Here is a 20,753-nt window from a genome sequence, read left to right on the forward strand (position 1 = left end):
ACTCTGAGAAATGTCAGCTTTTAAACCTGGAAAGTATTTACAGAACCAAAGTCTCTATCCCTCGTAGTCATCATCCTCAGGTCTCTAAAGTTTCAGAACAGAGGTTGGCCTAGAGCTTTTTAAAGGACGAAGCCAGAAAGCAGAATACAAAGAAAACACATTTTTGTTCATATATTCATTATTTACCTCATGTGCTATGGAAGTGGGAGCCTAACTTGAACTTGAATTTGGGTTGACCTAGGACAGAGTGAGAAAACCATTACAAACATGAGGAGCAGAGCTGTAGGATCTGCTGCTTCCTTCCAGGAGATTGCAATCTTAACTGCCAGAGCAAAAGTCCTACTGAGTCAGTAAAAGGCTTGGTCAAGTATGATCTGCAATAACCTTAATTCCATGTTCCAATTGGGTTAAGTTTAAGAGTTGTAAAGAGTTGGTAAAGGTCAAGTTGGGTCTGCAAATGTGCTTGATTTCTGGACATAAATTGGTTTTCTTTCTGGAAACAAGTAAGAAGGTCACTCCCTCTTCTGACTACTTAAAAAATAAGCATCTTTTACAGTTTTGCGTTAAGCCAGTTGGGAGGATTTTAGGCTATTAGAGTCTTCCTAGTTACTAGTAGATGGCCACACTGGTAGTAAAGGGAGCCCAAAACAGTATTTATTTTTTGTCCTTGGAATTCCAGGCCAGTGCATCTATATTAGTGAAGAAGTTTTAGATAATGTATTTTAAAAGTTGATATAAAGCCAAGGACAAAGGGTGTAAGGGGATACAGAGAGGAGATAATAGAACAGCAGGGATATTAGGGAAGGATACTTGCAGCTTAACTCATTGCTATCTTGGGAGTTACAGAGCAGAGTACTCACTACCACCCCAGTTAGCACCTCTCTGCTACGATTACTCTCCTACAGTTCCTCTCTCTTCTCACTGCAAACACCTACACCATACCATCTCCAGGTCTGAACTGTTTTAGCCCTGTTTTCTAGAATGTTTGGGGCAAACTGAAAAAGGAGAAAAAGAGAAACCAACTGGATGGGGACGGCTAGAGACTTTGTGGGCTCTATTCTCTTTCAAACCATCATGTCCATGTGTGACTGTGCATGCACACAGAGTCTTCTTTCATGCCTATTACATTTTTAAAAGAAACAGGCACAGATTAGAAGAAACAAAGAGGGATGGCAAAGAGACATACTAGATATCACTGCCTCAGGGGAACCGTCCCTCTAAAGCAGTGATGGGGAAATAGGAGATATCTGTATACTATTAACAATAAAAAATATTTTTTAAAATAAAAATAAAGCAGAGTGAGCATCTCCTCACTATGTTCATAGTGCCCTGATGGTCTCTCCCTTGTGCTTATCACATTGTGTTTCACTGTCTGCTTAAAGAGTTCTCTTCTCACCTGGACTGTGAGGTACTTAACAGCCAGCATGTCAATGCTATTTACTGTGTGCCTGTGAGTGAGTTGGACAGTATGCTGTGGTTTCCAGTGTCCTTGGGATATTTCAGAGTAAACAGTAAAGGATAGAATGTAGGAAGCATGTAGGGATAATATAGAAAGGATGTGGCTCTGGCTGGTTTGGCTCAATGGATAGAGCATTGCCCTGTGGATTGAAAGGCCGCAGGTTCAATTCTGGTTAAGGGCACATGCACTGGTTGCAGGCTTGATCCCCAGTAGGTGGTGTGCAGGAGGCAGCCAATCAGTGATTCTCTCTCATCATTGATGTTTCTCTCTCTCTCTACCTTTCCCTTACTCTCCAACATCAATAAAAAATATATTTTTTAAAAAAGGATGTGATTATGCCAATAAAAACTCATAATAAAGTAATTTATTATTCATTATTATATTTTATGTGTTTAAGTCTATAATGTTGAGCCTCTTTCTAATGGTGTAAGTAGTTTGTGGCTAGAGGAACAAAGGTAAATATTTTCAAAGCACAATTATGTTATTAAAATGTCACAGCCAAGTGTGGGTATCTACGGAAAAGTGAATTGGTCATGAATTAAAGTGGTCCAGTCAGAGTAATTAAATGAACTAAAACAACTCATTCATTTTAACCATTTTACCTTTAAAATACTGAATCATATCTGATTCTGTTATCCTTCAAGTCAAAATAATCAATATTAACACAAATTAATTACAATATATGTCCTTCAAGATTATTTCTCAGGAACGTCATTCACTATGACTCATGTGGATTTTCCTGTTGAGATTGAGGTCTGTATTTGATTATTCTTACAGGAAAAATTCTAGATCCAAAAACACCTCATTGGTTCAGATAATATAAATACCGTGAAACTTCAACACATTAAACACTTTGGAGGGTCCTCCACTATTGGAGGAGAATTCAAGCCAAACCCCAAAACCTAGCTAAAATCGTATTTCTACCACTCTTATTTCCCCCAAATAATAAAACCAAATAACTATCCAGGAAATTAATAGCAATGAGCAGGTTAACTCCTCCCAAAAGAAGTTGTGCATTTTTTGATGTCGTGTACTTAAAACTATTGTCATCTTATTTCAGTTTTCAAAAAACATTTTGGTCTAGAACTGTATATACTTCCCAGTAGGAAAATAAGCCATAACCCCTCATTTTGTCTTCCATTTCAGAAAACAGCAGATGTGCATCTTCGAATGCAGCATCCTGCACCAAGTGCCTTGCGCTAGATCCAGAATGTGGATGGTGTGCTCAAGAGGTGTGCCTAATTTTTTTTCTTTCTTTGTTCTTATTTCTCTTTTCTGTTTTTCTCACAATTGCCCTTCTCTCTAGCATAATTTCATTGCCCTGAAACTACGTAACCTTGAAGGTGTATCAGGAAAACGATACTGATGAGCATCAGGAAAATTTTATTTGGTTTTATGCCTGGAAACAGCATATCTGGCTGAATATAAAGTATAACCTTTTTATTAGGAAAATTATGGTAATTTTGAAATGAAGTGCAAACCATTTTATGTTTTCCATCTGTTCTATAGAGAAAATTGGCAAACACAGCTAGTAACTTTTGCTTAGGTCAGAAGGCTTTGTGTGAAATTCTTGTTGCAGCTTGGGGCATTCGGTTATATATCCAAGTTGGATGGTTGTCTTGTACTTGCTTATTACAGAAAAGCAAGCTAATTTATTGGTCGGTTTCATTTGTTTTATTTGCAATACTTGGAGATAAGTGATTTACCCTATCATAACATTGTATATCAATTCTTTAGTATCTTATGGAAAATGGGGTGCTTTTCTTTTCACATGTGATAGTGTGTACATTTAAATTCTGTGGTATAGAAAATAATTAAGAAATGTTTATTGTTAAAAATTTGTTTTACATCCTAACAAGAGAAACATATCCCAATAACTTCTTAGTAAAATAATTATAACGTATTCCTTCTCTAAAGTAGTTTTGTGGGTGTTGTTGTTGGTAATCTCTAATTAGAACCACCTATTATATAAGTTGTAATGAAGAAGCCATCTGCTAATTTAGGGTGAGACTACGTAGGTAATTTTGTATTTATTTATGTAGCCCCTGAAAATTGGAACAGATAGATCTTTAATGGCCTTTTGCATGGGATGAAGAGAAACCTCTAGCTTTACTTCCTCTCATTTAGCTCAAAAACTGCACCTACCATCATCTTTCCACCCTCTCCTATTACTGCTTGCTCTTATGCATCCCCAAGGAGGAAAAAAGAAAGGTGAAAAGTAGCAAAAGATAGTGGATGTTATTTTCTTTCATGAAGCAAGGCAAGAAAGTGGTAGGGGAGGGGTTCATGGAACAGTAGCCATGTCTGAAAGTAAGTGCCCCTCCTACTGACACCCTCAAGGCTTCTGAATGTGGCCTGGGTTTTACCAGTGACAAAATCAGATGTCACTCCAAACTAGAGTTTCTCTGTCAAGAATGCGTCATAGCTTAATGTTTCCTGACCCTAACCCAATACTAAATTTTACATTTTTACTGTATCAATAAGGAAGATCCTTAGAGTCATGGAGTTTGGGCCAACTTGACATCAGTTGCTGAGAACTTTAGTGTATGTAGTTTAGAAGAACTTTCAAAAGATGGTTTGGAAACCCAGTTGTCAGCTAAATGCACCATGCCAGCCATATAGAAGGTCTAGTTCCAAAGGGTTCCTCTCCATCTCACACCTTTGCTGGCACAAAAAATCTGGAGAGTCACAGTTATGTGAGTTGCAATGTCAGTCCTGCCAGGGCAGGAGGGATTTTGTGTATTCAGAGGAATGACAGGTCAAATGGAAGGAGGTAAGCCAAGGGAAGAGGTGGGTGGCTGCCAGGGCAGAGAAGACAAAACCTGTTTATGCTCTTGATCAAATCCCCATAAAGGGATCTCAGAAAATATTTAGAAATGAATTGGCTGTTCATGTCCCAAAATATTCTATGTACTGAAGGGTAGTCTACGGTAATTTAGAGGTTGAAAAAGCAGGCTCTGAAATGAGATCACCTTGGATACCAATCCCAGTTCCATCAATTTCTAACCATAGTACCATATTAACATGTCCTCTGAACCTCAGTTTTCCCTAGCTTTAAAATGGAAATAATAACTGCACTTATGACACACTGTTGTGAAGATTAAGTGAAACTGTGTGGGAAGCATTTGGCAAACAGACATTGCTTAAGAAATGGGAGTTGTTATTATAGGAACTTCGGTGAAACTCTGGAGCAATTCATTCAGGCTTGGGAAAATCAGAATTGCCTGTGTTAAGAACACAACTCTAGGAGAAGCAACCAGTGTTAGGACTTGGCCACTAGCCACATCATTAACAGAAGGAGCTGTCCACTCCTACAGGCTGACCTGACATCACCAAGAGAAAGAATGCCGTGGTTGGTTTTGAAAGATCGCCCACCACTTAGGTATGCATGCAACTGATGTCTATTATTCCTCAATCAGCAGGGTAGAGGGACAGAGAAGGAAGATGTGGTTTTATCTGTTCTTAAGCCTGGCTTATATGATTTTCAAAGCTGGTCAAAGTAAAAGAAAAGCTGGAGGAATGCATTACCATCAAACCAAGAAATGTATTACAAGAAATGTTAAAGGGACTTCTTCAAAATGAAGAACAAAAAAATTTAAAAATATTTGAATAAGAAAATATTGCAAAGAAAACTCTCACTGACAAAGGCAAACACATAATAAAAGCAGTAGTTCAACCAACACTAAGCCAGTACAAAGGTTAAAAGGCAAAAGTAGGAAGATCGTATGTAATTACAATAGTAAATTAAGGGATACACACAAACACACAAAAGAAGGTAGAATAGATTGAAAGAAAAAACATAAACATGGAGGGAGTGAGTAAAAATGGTAGTGATTTTAGAATGTGTTTGAACTTAAGCTACTGTTAACTTAAAATAGACTGCTATAATCATAGCTTGGTATATATGAAGCACATTGAAACCACAAACCAGAAATTTACAAGAGATATACAAGAAATAAAGAGAAAGCAATCCAAACACAACACTGCAAAAAGTTATCAACATACAAGGGAAGAGAGCAAGAAACTAAGAAAATAAGAGAACTACAAAAACAATCAGAAAACTATTAATAAAATGGTAACAAGTACATACCTATCAATAATTACCTTAAATGTAAATGGATTAAATGGGCCAGTCAAAAGACAAATGGATAAAAAAGAAATGGTACCTACAGGGTGTCCCAAAAAATGTATATATACTTTAATAGCTGACTCAATTACATTTTGAAAATGAAATGTATTTTAAGAAACACTGCCTTTATAATTATTCAAAGTGTGTATACATTTTTGGGACACCCTGAATATACAATAGAATATTACTCAGTCATAAAAAGGATGAAATTGTACCACTTGGGACAACATGGATGGACCTAGAGGGTGTTGTCTTGGGTGAAATGAGTCATAGTGAAGGACAATTACCATATGAATTCACTTATATTTGGAACCTAAAAAGCAGAATAAACGAACAAAGCAGACACAAACTCATAGATACAGAAACAAACTGATGGAGTGGGTTTGAGGGGCTGGGTGAAGAAGGTGAAGGGATTAAGAAGTACAAATTGGCAGTTACAAAACAGTTATGGATGTAAAGTACAGCTTAGAACAGTGATGGCGAACCTTTTGAGCTCGGCGTGTCAGCATTATGAAAAACCCTAACTTAACTCTGGTGCTGTGTCACATATAGAAATTTTTTGATATTTGCAACCATAGTAAAACAAAGACTTTTATTTTTGATATTTATTTTATATATTTAAATGCCATTTAACAAAGAAAAATCAACCACAAAAATGAGTTCGCGTGTCACCTCTGACACGTGTGTCATAGGTTCGCCATCACTGGCTTAGAATATAGTCACTAATCAACACTAATAAAAGAGAAAAATGGTAATTGGCGTACGACGATACCCTTTTCATTGGCTAATCAGGGCTATATGCAAATTAACTGCCAACTATGATTGGCAGTTAACTGTCAACTAAGATTGGCAGTTAACTGCCAACAAGATGGCGGTTAATTTGCATATGTAGGCACAATGCAGGGAGGCGAAAGGGAAAGCAGGAAGAAGCCCCCTGCCACTGACAGTGATCAGAAACCCAGGGGGGAGCTAAGAGCTGGGGGGCAGGGCAAAGGCGGCCCTGGGGCCGCCTTTGCCCTGCCCCCCAGCCATGATCGGAGAATCAGGCGCCTTTGCCGCCCTGGCCAGTGATAGCAGGAAGTAGGGGTGGAGCCAGCGATGGGAGCTGGGCACGGTTGAAGCTGGCAGTCCCGGGAGCTAGGGGTCCCTTGCCTGGGCCTAAAGCGGAGCCCACGATCGCGGGGCCGCTGCAGCTGCGGGTCCCCGCTGCCCGAGCCGGACGCCTCAGCCAGAGGCGTTAGACCTGGGCAGGGGCGGAGCCTGCAACCGCGGGGAGCTGGGGGTCCCCTGCCCAGGCCTGACACCTCTGCCGGAGGCCTCAGGCCTGGTCAAGGGGCCGATCCAGTGATTGGTGATCGGAGGGTGATGAGGGTCAACTCCTCTGGCCGAGGCATCAGGCCTGGGCGGGGGGCTGAGCCGGGGATTGGGGGGATATGATGGTCCCCTTGCCCAGGCCTGAAGCCTGGGTCAGAGGTATCAGGCTTGGGCGGGGGGTGGAGCAAGCAATCAGAGGGAGATGGGGGTCCCCTGCCCAGGCATGGTTCCTGGGCCAGAGGCCTCAGGCCTGGGCGGGGGCCAGAGCCAGTGATCGGGGGGAGATGGGGGTCCCCTGTCCAAGCCTGACACCTCTGTCAGAAGAGTCAGGCCTGGGCAAGGGGCCGATCCTGCGATTGGAGGGTGATGGGGGTCAACGCCCGAGGGCTCCCAATATGTGAGAGGGGGCAGGCTGGGCTGAGGGACACTCCCCCCCACACACACCCAGTGCACGAATTTCGTGCACCGGGCCCCTATTATTATAATAACTATGTATGGTATCAGACTTATTAGGATGATCACTTCACAAGTTTTATAAATGTCTAATCAGTATGTTATACACCTGAAACTAATATAACACTGAATGTGAACTGTGATTGAAAAATAAAATTTAAAAAGTTTAAAGAAATTTAATTGGTATCTATTTTTCTTCAGTATTCATGCCCTGAAGCTAAATTAATTATCAGTTTGTTGTAAACACTTTAGCTAAGAGACTCTTAAGACCTGAATAAAATTAAACCTATGACCATATAGTAGATATACATATGTATATATGTATATATATGCCTAGTTATTTCACTAGTTATATATAGTGAAATAACTAGAACTAAGAATGACAACTGTACTATAAACAAAGCAATTAATAAAGAAAAACAAACAAAAAAAAACCCCTCTCTGTATATTCTCTCTCTCCCTGTTCTCTTTTTTCTTCCCCTCCCCCACCCATCTCTTTCTTTTTAATAACAAAAAATAAAAGATTTCTAGAAAATTTACACAGGATATATACTCAATTTGCTTACATTCTTGTGTAGCATGTAAATCTGCCATTATATATATACTAGGGGCCCGGTGCACGAAATTCGTGCACTGGGTGTGTGTGTGGGGGGGGGGGGAGTGTCCCTCAGCCCAGCCTGCCCCCTCTCACATACTGGGAAGCCCTCAGGCGTTGACCCCATCACCCTCCAATCGCAGGATCGGCCCCTTGCCCAGGCCTGAAGCCTCTGGCTGAGGCGTCCGGCCCGGGCAGCGGGGACCCACAGCTGCATCGGCCCCGTGATCGTGGGCTTCTCTTTAGGCCCAGGCAAGGGACCCCTAGCTCCCGGGACTGCCAGCTTCAACCGTGCCCAGCTCCCATCGCTGGCTCCACCCCTACTTCCTGCTATCACTGGCCAGGGTGGCAAAGGTGCCTGATTCTCCAATCATGGCTGGGGGGCAGGGCAAAGGCGGCCCCAGGGCCACCTTTGCCCTGCCCCCCAGCTCTTAGCTCCCCCCTGGGTTTCTGATCACTGTCAGTGGCAGGGGGCTTCTTCCTGCTTTCCCTTTCGCCTCCCTGCATTGTGCCTACATATGCAAATTAACCGCCATCTTGTTGGCAGTTAACTGCCAATCTTAGTTGGCAGTTAATTTGCATATAGCCCTGATTAGCCAATGAAAAGGGTATCGTTGTACGCCAATTACCATTTTTCTCTTTTATTAGTGTAGATTTTACCTTCTCTTTCCCTCCATGCTATAGAAAAGCAACTGAAAAATATTGAAGATAAACAGAACCTTATCAATATTACCTAGTTTGCCGCATGTTCATTTTTAACATATGTGAAGGACTTGACCAGTCTCTCTTCCTCTCCTGCCTGATATGTCACATACAGGTTGTGATTGCATAACCAGAAGTTTAGAGGGCAGCCGTGGAGCATAATTATATTAAAATATGATATAAACGGCATTCACTATCAAAAAGAAGATAGAATTCTTTCATTTTTGTGCAGATTGCCAAATCTGAAACTCAGGACTCAGAAATGAGGAGGATAAAACACTTTTCTTATGTATCTCCCCAGATTATTCCATTAAATGGGTGAAAGTAATAACTGAAGAAAAGCCAGCCAGGGTAACTTCAACATGGCCTTCTCATTCCAAATAGGTTTTATTATTTATTTATTTATTGAAAATATAAAGTAATATCTTTTAGAAAGAAAAAGAATACTGAAACACTTTAGAGAAGATTTTTATATGACATAATTTTTCCAGGACTGAAAAAAAAAATTTCCAGTACTGTAATATCAATTCAATTAATAACCCCAAAATAACTAAATTTATACTATAGAATTTGATGCCAAATTTAAAAACTCAACATTTGATTCTAGTTTTGCTGTTGTTGAGTTAATTGGAGTAACATCGGTTAACAAAACCATGCAGGGTTCAAGTGTATAACTAAACAAAACATCATCACCAAATAGGTTTTAGATGCAGACAGCTGAAGTCTGAGTTTGCTTGAGTGCTTCTTGTAGAAAAAGTAAAACATAAGAATTAGAAGAAATTAAAATGCCACAAAACACAAAAAATTAAACGGGTGTGGCTTCAAATTCTTTTCTTTTATACAAAGTGGAAAGTAGGCCACAGTGGATAGGGGCAGCATTCCATTCTTCATTTTGATGCCATGGTCTGTTCTTCCCTTTTCAACCCTAATTGTCAAATTGGCAATGTTTTTATGACTTAGTTGTGTGTGTGTGTGTTTTTCAATAGAAGTTAGCTACTTTATTCCTATTATTATTATTTCTGGCCTCTGAATTGGCCTTGCCTAAGCCAGACATAGTTCTTTCTGCATGGGCATTTACACACTATGCTTCCTCTTCGTGTATTTTCCTCCAGAAATTCCTGTAGTTCACTCTCTGATCCTTCACAGTTTTGTTCAAATGTCATCTGACCATGCTATTTAAAAATGCAAACAAGAGCCCATCTCCTTTTCACATCTTTTAAAAATTTTTTAAATGATAGCTGACATATATTATATTCATTTCAAGTGTACAACATTATTTTTACATTGGAGTAAAAACAACCAGGCTAATTTAGACATTGCAGAATAATTGAGACTATTTGGTCTATATCAGCAAACTTATTTGGCATTTAAAGGTCAAATGGCATAGCATGATCTATACTTGCAGTGAATCAACCACACTCACTTCTTTTCCATTTTGTATATACAAATAGCAAAACCCCTGGCTGAAAAAAAATCAGTTATTTGTACTTTATCCCTTTCCTGATTTGAAGGCTTGGGATTTTTACATCTGTAAAACACATGTGGCTCTTGGTCTGTGTCCTTTCATGTGAGGCATGAATGAGCACATATTCCCTAAGCTCTGGTACAGGTGGAATTCCCCACCCCCACCTAGCCAGAGGCTTTCTGACAAAAAGTTACACATACAATAGAAGTATATGCCACTTTCTCTGAGGAACTCCAAGTTGTTTATAAACCAAATCTCACATTCTTAGTACCTCTAAGTTTTATCAGTAGATAGGGTAAATTTGAATACACAAAATTAAGGCTTTGAACATTTTTAATTTCCGTCTAAAATCTAGGTGTATTGTCAATAGAAAAGCAAATTACATTTTTTCTATTTCCATGAAGTGATTTACCAAATGACATCTGAAAAAATTGACTAGAAATATTCTCTATTGTCTTTTCATTATATTTATATTACAGAGTGTGCTCTACCCTCTAATGATTAGTACTGTAAAGGGTCACATAGTAAAATTTTTTACATTTTGTGAGCTACATACTTTTTCTGTTGCATATTCTCCTTTTTATTGTACTATAGCATTTTAAAATCATTATAAAAAACATTTTTAGCATTAAAGCCATAGAAAAAAAGCCATGGGTTTTATTTGTCCCATTGTTCCTTACTAGTTTTCCAACCCTTGTTCTAAATTGAGATGGGAATTAAATTAAAATCCTTGTATGAATGTTTTTATATTGCCTACCACCATCCCATCTAATTACTCTCCACTGCCAGGGATGGCCCTGTCCATAATTAGTGAGTGATCTCATAAACAACTAATATTAAACTTAATAATCTCCATAACCCTAGGACAATCTGTGCTTCCCCTAAGTTTAATGGCCATGATTATTACATTTCCTTGCTTCATGGCTGAATTCACCGATGTTTTATTGACTCTTTGATGACAGGAACTATGTCTACCTTGTTCTATTCTCTATCCTCAGCATCTAAAATACTTCTGTCTCTGAGTAAGTATTCTTTGATTGAATGATTAATTGATAATAATCCAGTTCTCTGAATCAGCTGAACTAAAGGAGGAATAACTGAATGCCAGATGGAAATAGCCAGGAAGGCCCTAGCCAGTTTGGCTCACTGGATAGCATGTTGGCCTGAGGACTGAAGGGTCCCTGATTCAATTAAGGTCAAGGGCACATGCCTAGGTTGAGGCTTGAACCCCAGTGTGATGCAAGCAGGAGGCAGCCTATCAATGATTCTCTCTCATCATTGATGTTTCTCTCTCTCCCTCTCCCTTCCTCTCTGAAATCAATAAAAAGATATTTTTTTTAAAAAAAAACACACAAAATTGCCAGGAAGATCATTGAGCAAATAATGTGTAAGCAAATATCACATATAATTCAGGACAACATTATATATAATGTTTATATATAAACATATTTCTGTACTTTTCAATACATATCTTGTTCTTAGGAAAAAAAACCTGAATGATTACATGAAGAATAAAAATACCATTTTCTTCACAGTTAAGATAAATTTCAAGGTTGCTCCATTAATTCCAAGTTTATTGGATGGCTCTTGGATAAACATCAACTAGCCCATGCTGAATGATAATGAACATTTTAGATTCAGTTGCAAAATAAGGAGAATCTGAGCTGTCATTTTATCTCCCTGCCTCATTATGAGCATCAATCGTACTTGATTATTGAATTACTGTTGAGTGTATAAGAAGTTGGCAGATTTCACAGGCTAATAAATGAAGATTTCCAATTCATTCTCTTATGAATTTTCTGTACTTAATTAAGCATGTGACTTCTGAGGACTCGCTCTCGTATTCCAAACATAACAATATGTAATAAACATACCAGCTGAGTTCTTTGAGAACTAAGGCTTAAATTTGGAACCGCTGAATGGTCTATTTTGGATAAATTTTCTTCTGGAGCAGTCTCTCCAAAGTAAAATATTAAGTTGGTATAATTTTACAGTGATCAGTTAACAAAAGTACTTGGTTTAAATCTCCTCTTTAATATTCATTTTCTTCTTTTTAAATAAGATTTAGGAATTAAAGCTTACTTAAAACAAATTTGCCAGTACTCTTATTGGAAACAAGTGGCTCTTTAGGATAGTTGCATAAGTGGTGCAATATTAGAAGATGGCTTCTTTGCAAAATTTGTTATGTGGTTTTCTTTGGTTTTAATTGAGATGATATGCACTAAAAATGTCAGTGATTTTCCTTCTTTTAAACAGGATTTCATTTCAGGTGGATCAAGGAGTGAACGTTGTGATACTGTTTCCAATTTAATAAGCAAAGGATGTTTGATTGATTCAATAGAATACCCGTCTGTGAATGTAATACCAACTGAAAATGAAATTAATACCCAGGTGACACCAGGAGAAGTATTGGTCCAGCTGCGACCAGGTTTGATGATTTTCAAATAAATTGATGATGATTATTAATTTGAAATTTTTACTTGCTCATATTTAATAATTTGTGGCAGGCAGTATTGTTGTAGTGAAAATAACAGTGGGCTCAGAATCAGGAAATCACAATTCTAGCCTTTATTGTGCCTATAGCTAGCTAGCTGTGTGGCCTCAGACACTCCAGCAAACTTGACGGCACTATTTTATAATTATGTGTTTCCAGACTTGATCATGCTGTAGCGTAATTGTATTCTTGCTCTACTGCCAGCCCTGGAAGAAAGAGAACATATTTTATTCCACTCTGTTTCTCCAATGCTGGCATATAGTAAGCATTCTATAAGTATTTGTTGAATTTATTGGTTGAATAATTTATTAGTAAGAGATGTGAATTAAGCTGTCCTTAGAGCCTTTGTGACTTTTAGACATAAACTTTTAGACACAAACTACAATTCATAATTGTCATAATTAACTTGAACAGCTTTGTGATGGCCCCTGACACTAGTACATACTCTACCTCCTATATTTCCTCTGTACTTGCCCTTCCATCGCATTGTTCCACAGTTTGGCATAAGTAATAGGCCACTAGAAATTATTCCTTTTCTGCCAGTGCTAGAGAATCCCATTGTACAACCTCATATGGCGAGATAAATTCAGGTACACAGGTGTGCATCACTCAATTAAATGTTTAGTTTTAACTAATATGCAAGCCTTCATTATTTTATTCTGGGTGATCTTGTCCTGTCATTCAATTTTTAAATAACCATTATTGACACACAAGCTCCCTATTCCAAAACTGAACTATTTCTTCCACACTCTTGGATTACCAGAGAAACAAAGTCCATTGCTTTTTTGGCCATAAGCATATTCCAAGCTTCCAATGAAAACTGTGCTTGTCACCATATAAAACAATTATACAGCACAAAGTATGAGCAACAGTTGGAAAAGGATACACACAAAAATGAAAGTAAGATTGTGATGCTTGCCACCTTCTGTTGCTGCCATATACAAAGTGGCTTAGACAACAGGAATTTATTTTCTCATAGTTTGGAAGGCTAGGAAGTCCAAGATTAATGTGCTAGCTGGTTCAGTACCTGGAGAGGATGAGAGAGTCACAGAGAGAGAAAGATAGAGTGAAAGAGCTCCCTTGTGTCACTTCTTATAAGAACACTAACCCCCTCATAAGAGCCCCACCCTCACGACCTGATCTAAACCTAATTATCTCCCAAAGAGCCCATCTCCAAACACCATCTCATTGTGAGTTAGGACTTCAACATATAAATGGGAAGGGGCACAATTTAGTCCATAGCACTTGATAAATAAAATAATATTTTTAAAGGTCATGACATAATTTCAGAAGTAAATCAAATTTTAGACAAGAAAACTGATTTCCAAAAAGTGAAACTTTTTATAGGCCAATATCTCTGAGTACTGTACAATAAAATTTGAAATCACTATGAGAGGATGAACAAATATTAAATAACAGAGAAACTCATAAAAACTTCTAATTAAATTCTATCACCAAGTATAAATAACAACTGTAGTCATAGACTATTTAATAATAATAATAACAGCAAAAACCATCAAGATATATGGTGTGTGATTGAAACTGTTCTCAGGAAAATTCAAAATTTTAAATGCTTTTTTTATTAAAGAAGAATGAAAAAAATAACTAAGTATCCAAGTAAAGGTATAGGAACAACAAAAACAAAATCACCATAAGGAAAACAAGATAAAGGAATTCATAATTTAAGAATAAAACAAAATTAATGAAATGTAAAATAGAAATAAAAATGGAAAATGAACGTATAAATCCAAGAGCAAATTCTTTATAAAACCTAATCAAATAGATAAATTGTTGGCAAATCTAATTAAGAAAAAGAACAAAAAAGTAAATAACCTTACTATATAGACTATAACTAGAGAATCAAATAATGGGAAAAAAGACTTTAAGAAAATGTTAAACACAAAAATCCATGGTAAAATGTATAAATCTTGATAATATAATTTTGTAGAAAATGTGTGATTAAGAATTGACTCAAGAAACAAGGAAACCTTAAAAAACCTAATGAAGATATAAAAGTACACATGAAGTGTATATATAATTTACCTCTAATTAATATGACTATGTCCTTTAAAACTGTCTTTTTAAAAAATATTTGAAGATTTGAAATTACAAGGTGCATTTTTTTCTACTGGTTTGTTACATTTAAATTTATACACATCAATGACTTTAGCTTGGTCCCTTTTTTATATAAAATGGTGATTGAATCCTCCCAAGACTTTAAATTAATTAACAGTTCAAAAGTTGAAAAATAGTTTCACTGCTATTTCCACAATGGTAGTAATAATAATGATAATAATGGCATAATGGTATTGAGGCAGGAGAAAGATTGACAGACTTGGGAGATAATGGAGAGGTAGCATCCTCAGAGGTTTGTGATTGATGATGAGTGTGGTCACACGTGGGCTCAGGTTCAAGCATCTAGGTGAGAAGGAGAGGGTTGCCCTCTGTAGAGGGGGTGGTAATGAGTTCAAATTGGGACTACTTGGGTTGAGGTAGTGACTTATCTATATGAGGCTGAAGTTCAGGGGAAAGATACAGACTGAAGATAGAGACATGGGAGATGTCAGCATGAGATGATAAGTGAAGGCAGTATGCATGTGATCATTGGTAGTAGAAGAGTGAAAAGAGAAATGTTTTGATGTCTATGTCAGTTATTATGGGCTTGATTTTATTCACATTCCCTCTACTATTTGAATTTATGTTTGAAAATTAATAAAACCGTCTCGTGTGTAAGTCATCTTTCCAACATAGCTATGACATAACTACTTATAATAATAAAAGCATAATATGCTAATTAGACCAGACGTCCTTCTGGACAACCTTTTGGATGAAGCCAAGGCTGCGAGGGAAGCCCATGTCCCCGGTGCCAGAGGGAAGCCGGCGCCAGCAGCCGGGGGAAGGGGGAAGGAAGGCCTACTCTTACATGAATTTCATGCATCGGGCCTCTAGTATTTTATAATCTGCAAATATAGCAAAGAGTCATTAAATTAGGTTTATTAAGTTCATCTAAACCAGTGGTTCTCAACCTTCCTAATGCTGCGACCCTTTAATGCAGTTCCTCATGTTGTGGTGACCCCCAACCATAAAATTATTTTCATTGCTACTTCATAACTGTAATTTTGCTACTGTTATGAATTGTAATGTAAATATCTGATATATAGGATGTATTTTCATTGTTACAAATTGAACATAATTAAAGCATAGTGATTAATCATAAAAACAATATGTAATTATGTGTTTTCCGATGGTCTTAGGCGACCCCTGTGAAAGGGTCGTTCGACCCCCAAAGGGGTCGCGACCCACAGGTTGAGAACCGCTGATCTAAACAATGCATTGTGACATCAAAGACATCCCAGCTTTGGGGCAGAATATATAGAGCTACATTGTACCAACTCCAGACATATAGAAACATCACTTCTCATAATGTCGAAGTCCATTCCACCATTATACATATAAGAGTTGAGTGTTTGCCCTAATTGGTTTGGCTCAGTGGATAGAGCATCAGCCCAGGAAGGGTCACAGGTTCAAATCTGGTCAAGGGCATGCACCTTGGTTGCAGGATCAAACCCCAGCTCTGGTTTGGGTGTGTGTGGGAAGCAACCAATTGATATGTCTCTCTCAACATCAATGCTTCTCTCTCTGTCTCTCCCACTCCCTTCCACTCTCTCTAAAAATCAATGGGGAATATCCTTGGGTGAGAATTAATTTTTTAAAAAAAGAGTTGAGGGTTTGATACAATGCATACATAAGTGTAAACTGTATCTATTCCCTAATATTGTTGTGATTTATTTGGCTTGGTAATCATTTTATTGATAATCATTTTATTGCTTACTGTTAAAAAATTCATGACATTCAATATAACATCTATTAAGAATTTTAAAAATAAATTTATAAATATTTCTATAACACCACATACTTACTAAGTGTTTAAAAGAATGTTAGGACTATATAAAAATATGTATAATATATAATGAATATTTAAAATGAGCTTTTAAAATGACATTTTATTTTATTTTTCACTTCTTAAACTATACTCTTTTTTTCTTATTTTTACCTATCAATCCTATGGAAAAGTAATAACAGAAATAGGTCACTGATCCTAGTTGATGTTTCCTAAGAACACTGAAATGAAATCTTTAGGAAAATAGGAAAGAGAAGAAAATTCTCTAATTTTGGTTTAGAGTAATACAATCCTATATAAAAAAGGCTAATATGCAAATCGACCAAATGGCATAACAACCAGTTGCTATGATGTGCACTGACCACCAGGGGGCAGACGCTCAATGCAGAAGCTGCTCCCTGGTGGTCAGTGCACTCCCATAGGGGGAACACCGCTCAACCAGAAGCCAGGCTCATGGCTGGCAAGCGCAGTGGTGGTGGCAGGAGCCTCTCTTGCCTCCGTGGTAGCATTAAGGATGTTCGACTGACAGCTTAAGCCCGCTCCCTGTGGGGACATCCCCAAAGGGCTCGCGGGCAGCGAGAGGGTGCAGGCCAGGCTGAGGGACACCCTCCCCACCCCACCCCTGCCCTGAGTGCATGAATTTCGTGCACTGGGCCTCTAGAATATATGATAAGAATTAGTATAATCTATACTTCACCTATTTAAAAAATATTTCAAACTTGATTCATTTTAATATTATAAACAAAAAAGTTCTCTATTAGTGCAGCTTAATTTAAAATGTAAGATTTCTCAGGTATTCTTCCTAAATTCAATAATTTAAAAAAACACACATAAAAATGCAGAAATTATGCATTCCCCCCCACACACACACACCTGCATATATACCCCATTTTACCCGCCACAAAAATTCAGAATTGTGCTGGAGTCTGTGCTTTCTTATTTTAAACCAGTCTCATTCTTGGGCCTTCTCCTTCCCCTGCCCAAGTATAATTAATAGTAATTGGCTGCTCTTTCTTACTGCTACACTTTTGTATATTCTGTTATGGTTTTCAATTTCACCTTATGAAGATCATTTTAAAATTATCTTTTCTTAATGCCCAGTCATATTTGTTGTAGCCAGTACTTCAGAGATGCTCACTCCATTATTTGAGTAATTCAAAATCATGCTAAGAACTTTTAATTCTTTGGGCTATTCAAACCAATACTGGCAGTAACTCTAAGTAGGTCTCAACTTTCCTCCAAGTCCTCTTTCTCATTCTATTAAAGGATCTGAGCCTTTAGAATCTCAAAAGATATGAGAATGAAGCTTTCCTGGAGATAATAATAGACATGGTAGTAGCATAAACATATTGGGGCTATCCGTTTTCCTCTTAAAGAGAGAAACGATGGCACCCCTAAACTGTGGGAAAGAAATCATAGATATTAGCCTCTTACTGTGATAAATATGTGGGCTTTTTAAAAGGCTATATATAAACGTGCTTCAAATATTGTCCAGTTAAAGAACATTTATAAGTGGCTATGCATGTACAAAACCTAGAGGCTTCAGAGATGGATAGACAGTTCTTACCCTAAAGCTGCTCTAGTAATAGTAATGATAATAATTACTAACATCTAGTGAGACCATGATTTTTGTTTGCTGGGCTATGAGCAACTGGCATATGCTGAGGGCCCTTATGTGACTAGCATTTGCTTCGAGCTCCCTGAATAGGCCTCCAAGGACTGTGTTTTGCTGATGCTTCACAGACTCTGCCTGTTGGCTGAGATAACCAACAATATAACAACCTGCACAATACACTTAACTGGTTTATTTTGCAATGACTATAAAAAACAGACAGCCATTCATCTTTAGACAGAGCCACCATAAACTGCAATGATCCACCAAGATGAAAATAACATGTGGCCAGTGCCTAAGGCCTTCAGCCATATCTCCAAGTCAATGATTAAAAAGCAACTACTCAATTTGTAAAAATATAAAAATGAAAATGTTTCAATACTGACCCACACATTAAAGTTCAAAGTCCTCCTCATGAACCACACTCCCCAATTCTACTCCATTTCTGTTTTTCACCGATCCAGCCCTATCTGGCAAATTCTATCATTCTCCCGAATTAAAATGCTCTACCCAAATTGCAGATACTTCTACATGGTCAGGCTTTTACACCAGGTACCTGAAAGCTGAGCCCAGCTCTTAAATGTAAGGCAGCCCAGCTCCTAAATGTTAGGACAGAGAGTTGGCTGGGCTGGATGACACATGCCAAATTTCTCCCCCAAACTCTTGGGCCAAAAAATTAGGAGTGTTACAGTAAAGGGGTTTCATCCATATGTTGGCAAATTGGGAATGAGTGAATAGTCCTTTTCTCCCATAATTATTAGGTATCAGAAAAAAAAAACATTACTTTGAATGCATTCCTTAATCTGGCTGGAAAACTTCTGATTTGTGAAATAATTTAAGAGAAAATACTGCTACTGTTAAGCACATTAAGACTACAAATACCGGTATGACTGGCTAGATTAGGGGATACCTTTAATGGATAGATCAGACTACCAATTATGCATACAAATTGGTGTTTTTTAAAAATATTTCCATTCAAAATATTCTCCATGGACAAATAATTAATGACTTACAAAGCATTTGCTTTATTATTTAAAAAAGTAAAATTCACAAAGTATTTAAATTGATGTTTTCACCATTTACTTAAAAAAGAATACAGAGCTACCAACTCTGCAGGGCTGTCCCTGGGAGACTCCCACAGCTCTCCTTGTGGTCACCCTCTTCTCACCCAGTTCCCTTGCCTCCATGACCCCTCCGCACATGTTTATTGAGAAAGAACCCAGCATGGTCCTCACTGTGGCACTGCTGGCTACTGTTCTTTAGACTACTTTCTCATTCCTTCTCAAAACTAACTGCTGAGAAGAATCATATCAAGTAATTCTGATGATGTACTAATTGTTTTGAATTGCTTAATATACTGCTCAGTAACGGAGTTTCACATCTCACATATAAATATGCCTTAATCCGAAAGAATGAATTTATACCTGAAAGCAATCTTTACATGAACATAGCCACCTACTCTCTCTTGAGATGGAATGCTGCTTGTTGTCTTGTGCTGTGCTTTTCTAGATACTAGAACTATAGGTTCAGATGGTAATAAGTACATTCCCTACTGCATTTATATTGAGCTGGTCCATTTGATGGTATTATCTCTATCTGCCCTATAAAATTGTGAGAAATGCATTGTAAAAGTTGGAAACTCACACATTTGTGTGGTTTTCAAACTGCCTTAAAATTATTCCAGAATATTCCTGATTTCATAAATTACACACAAATTGGTTATTATTGTTCTATATCTAAAATGTGACTTATTGACAGTTTATCCTGAGATATTTAAAATAAATACATGATATTTGTCTTTCTTTGAACTAGGAGCTGAAGCTAATTTTATGCTGAAAATTCATCCTCTGAAGAAATATCCTGTGGATCTTTATTATCTGGTTGATGTCTCGGCATCAATGCACAATAATATTGAAAAACTAAATTCCATTGGAAATGATTTATCTAGAAAAATGGCATTTTTCTCCCATGACTTTCGTCTTGGATTTGGTTCATATGTTGATAAAACAGTTTCACCATACATTAGCATCCACCCAGAAAGGATTCACAATCAATGCAGGTATCTAGTGTTTGAGGTGGCTATCATAATGCTGAATGAAATTTTCTTCATATTAAATCTCACTGTTTTTATATAAAGAAATTACTAAATTTTATATTTTTGTTTTATTAGAGAAGTGAAAATATTTGGAGGGGAAGTATATTCCTATCTGAAAACTTCTGAGATTATCTGTTGCTTGGACTTTTTATTTTTTATTTTTTTCAAATATCATTCACTTTTTGTCACACATAAAACACAAATAATATGAGTAATTTTGGACAAACGTCCAATAATCAGGCTTCCATGTATGTAAATACCTCTTTAAATATTCTGTATTTCTCCTTTTTGATTGCTTCAAATTTGTTGAATTAAGGTTTGTTGAATTTATACTACTTATGTTATCAGTACTGCATCTATTTCCCCTTACTGTATTGTGACTATGGATTACGCTGTTACTTATGATGTGACTACTAAGCAAATTCAGCTAACACATGGAGGGTAGGTCATAAAATGAGAATTTGCATTCTAGAAAGAGCCCTTTTTCTTTTGAAAGTCCAATTCTAAATAGCATATGCCCCACTATAAAACAAA

At 37.5% G+C, this 20,753-nt stretch overlaps 1 protein-coding gene across 3 annotated transcripts in view; it reads left to right on the plus strand.

The window, feature by feature from the left end:
• The window catches only part of ITGB8 (integrin subunit beta 8), an 89,630-nt gene that overhangs the window by 27,350 nt on the left and 41,527 nt on the right, over positions 1-20,753 (plus strand). The window contains exons 2-4 of one of the 3 annotated variants that reach the window (XM_059712506.1): positions 2,606-2,691; positions 12,374-12,545; positions 19,937-20,183. In XM_059712506.1, the coding sequence (XP_059568489.1) occupies positions 2,606-2,691; positions 12,374-12,545; positions 19,937-20,183 (505 nt within the window). The remainder of the gene's footprint in view (positions 1-2,605; positions 2,692-12,373; positions 12,546-19,936; positions 20,184-20,753) is intronic. The other 2 variants (XM_059712507.1, XM_059712508.1) reach the window with 2 other exon arrangements.

Source organism: Myotis daubentonii, chromosome 10, assembly GCF_963259705.1.
Source record: "Myotis daubentonii chromosome 10, mMyoDau2.1, whole genome shotgun sequence".
Lineage (NCBI taxonomy): Eukaryota > Metazoa > Chordata > Mammalia > Chiroptera > Vespertilionidae > Myotis > Myotis daubentonii.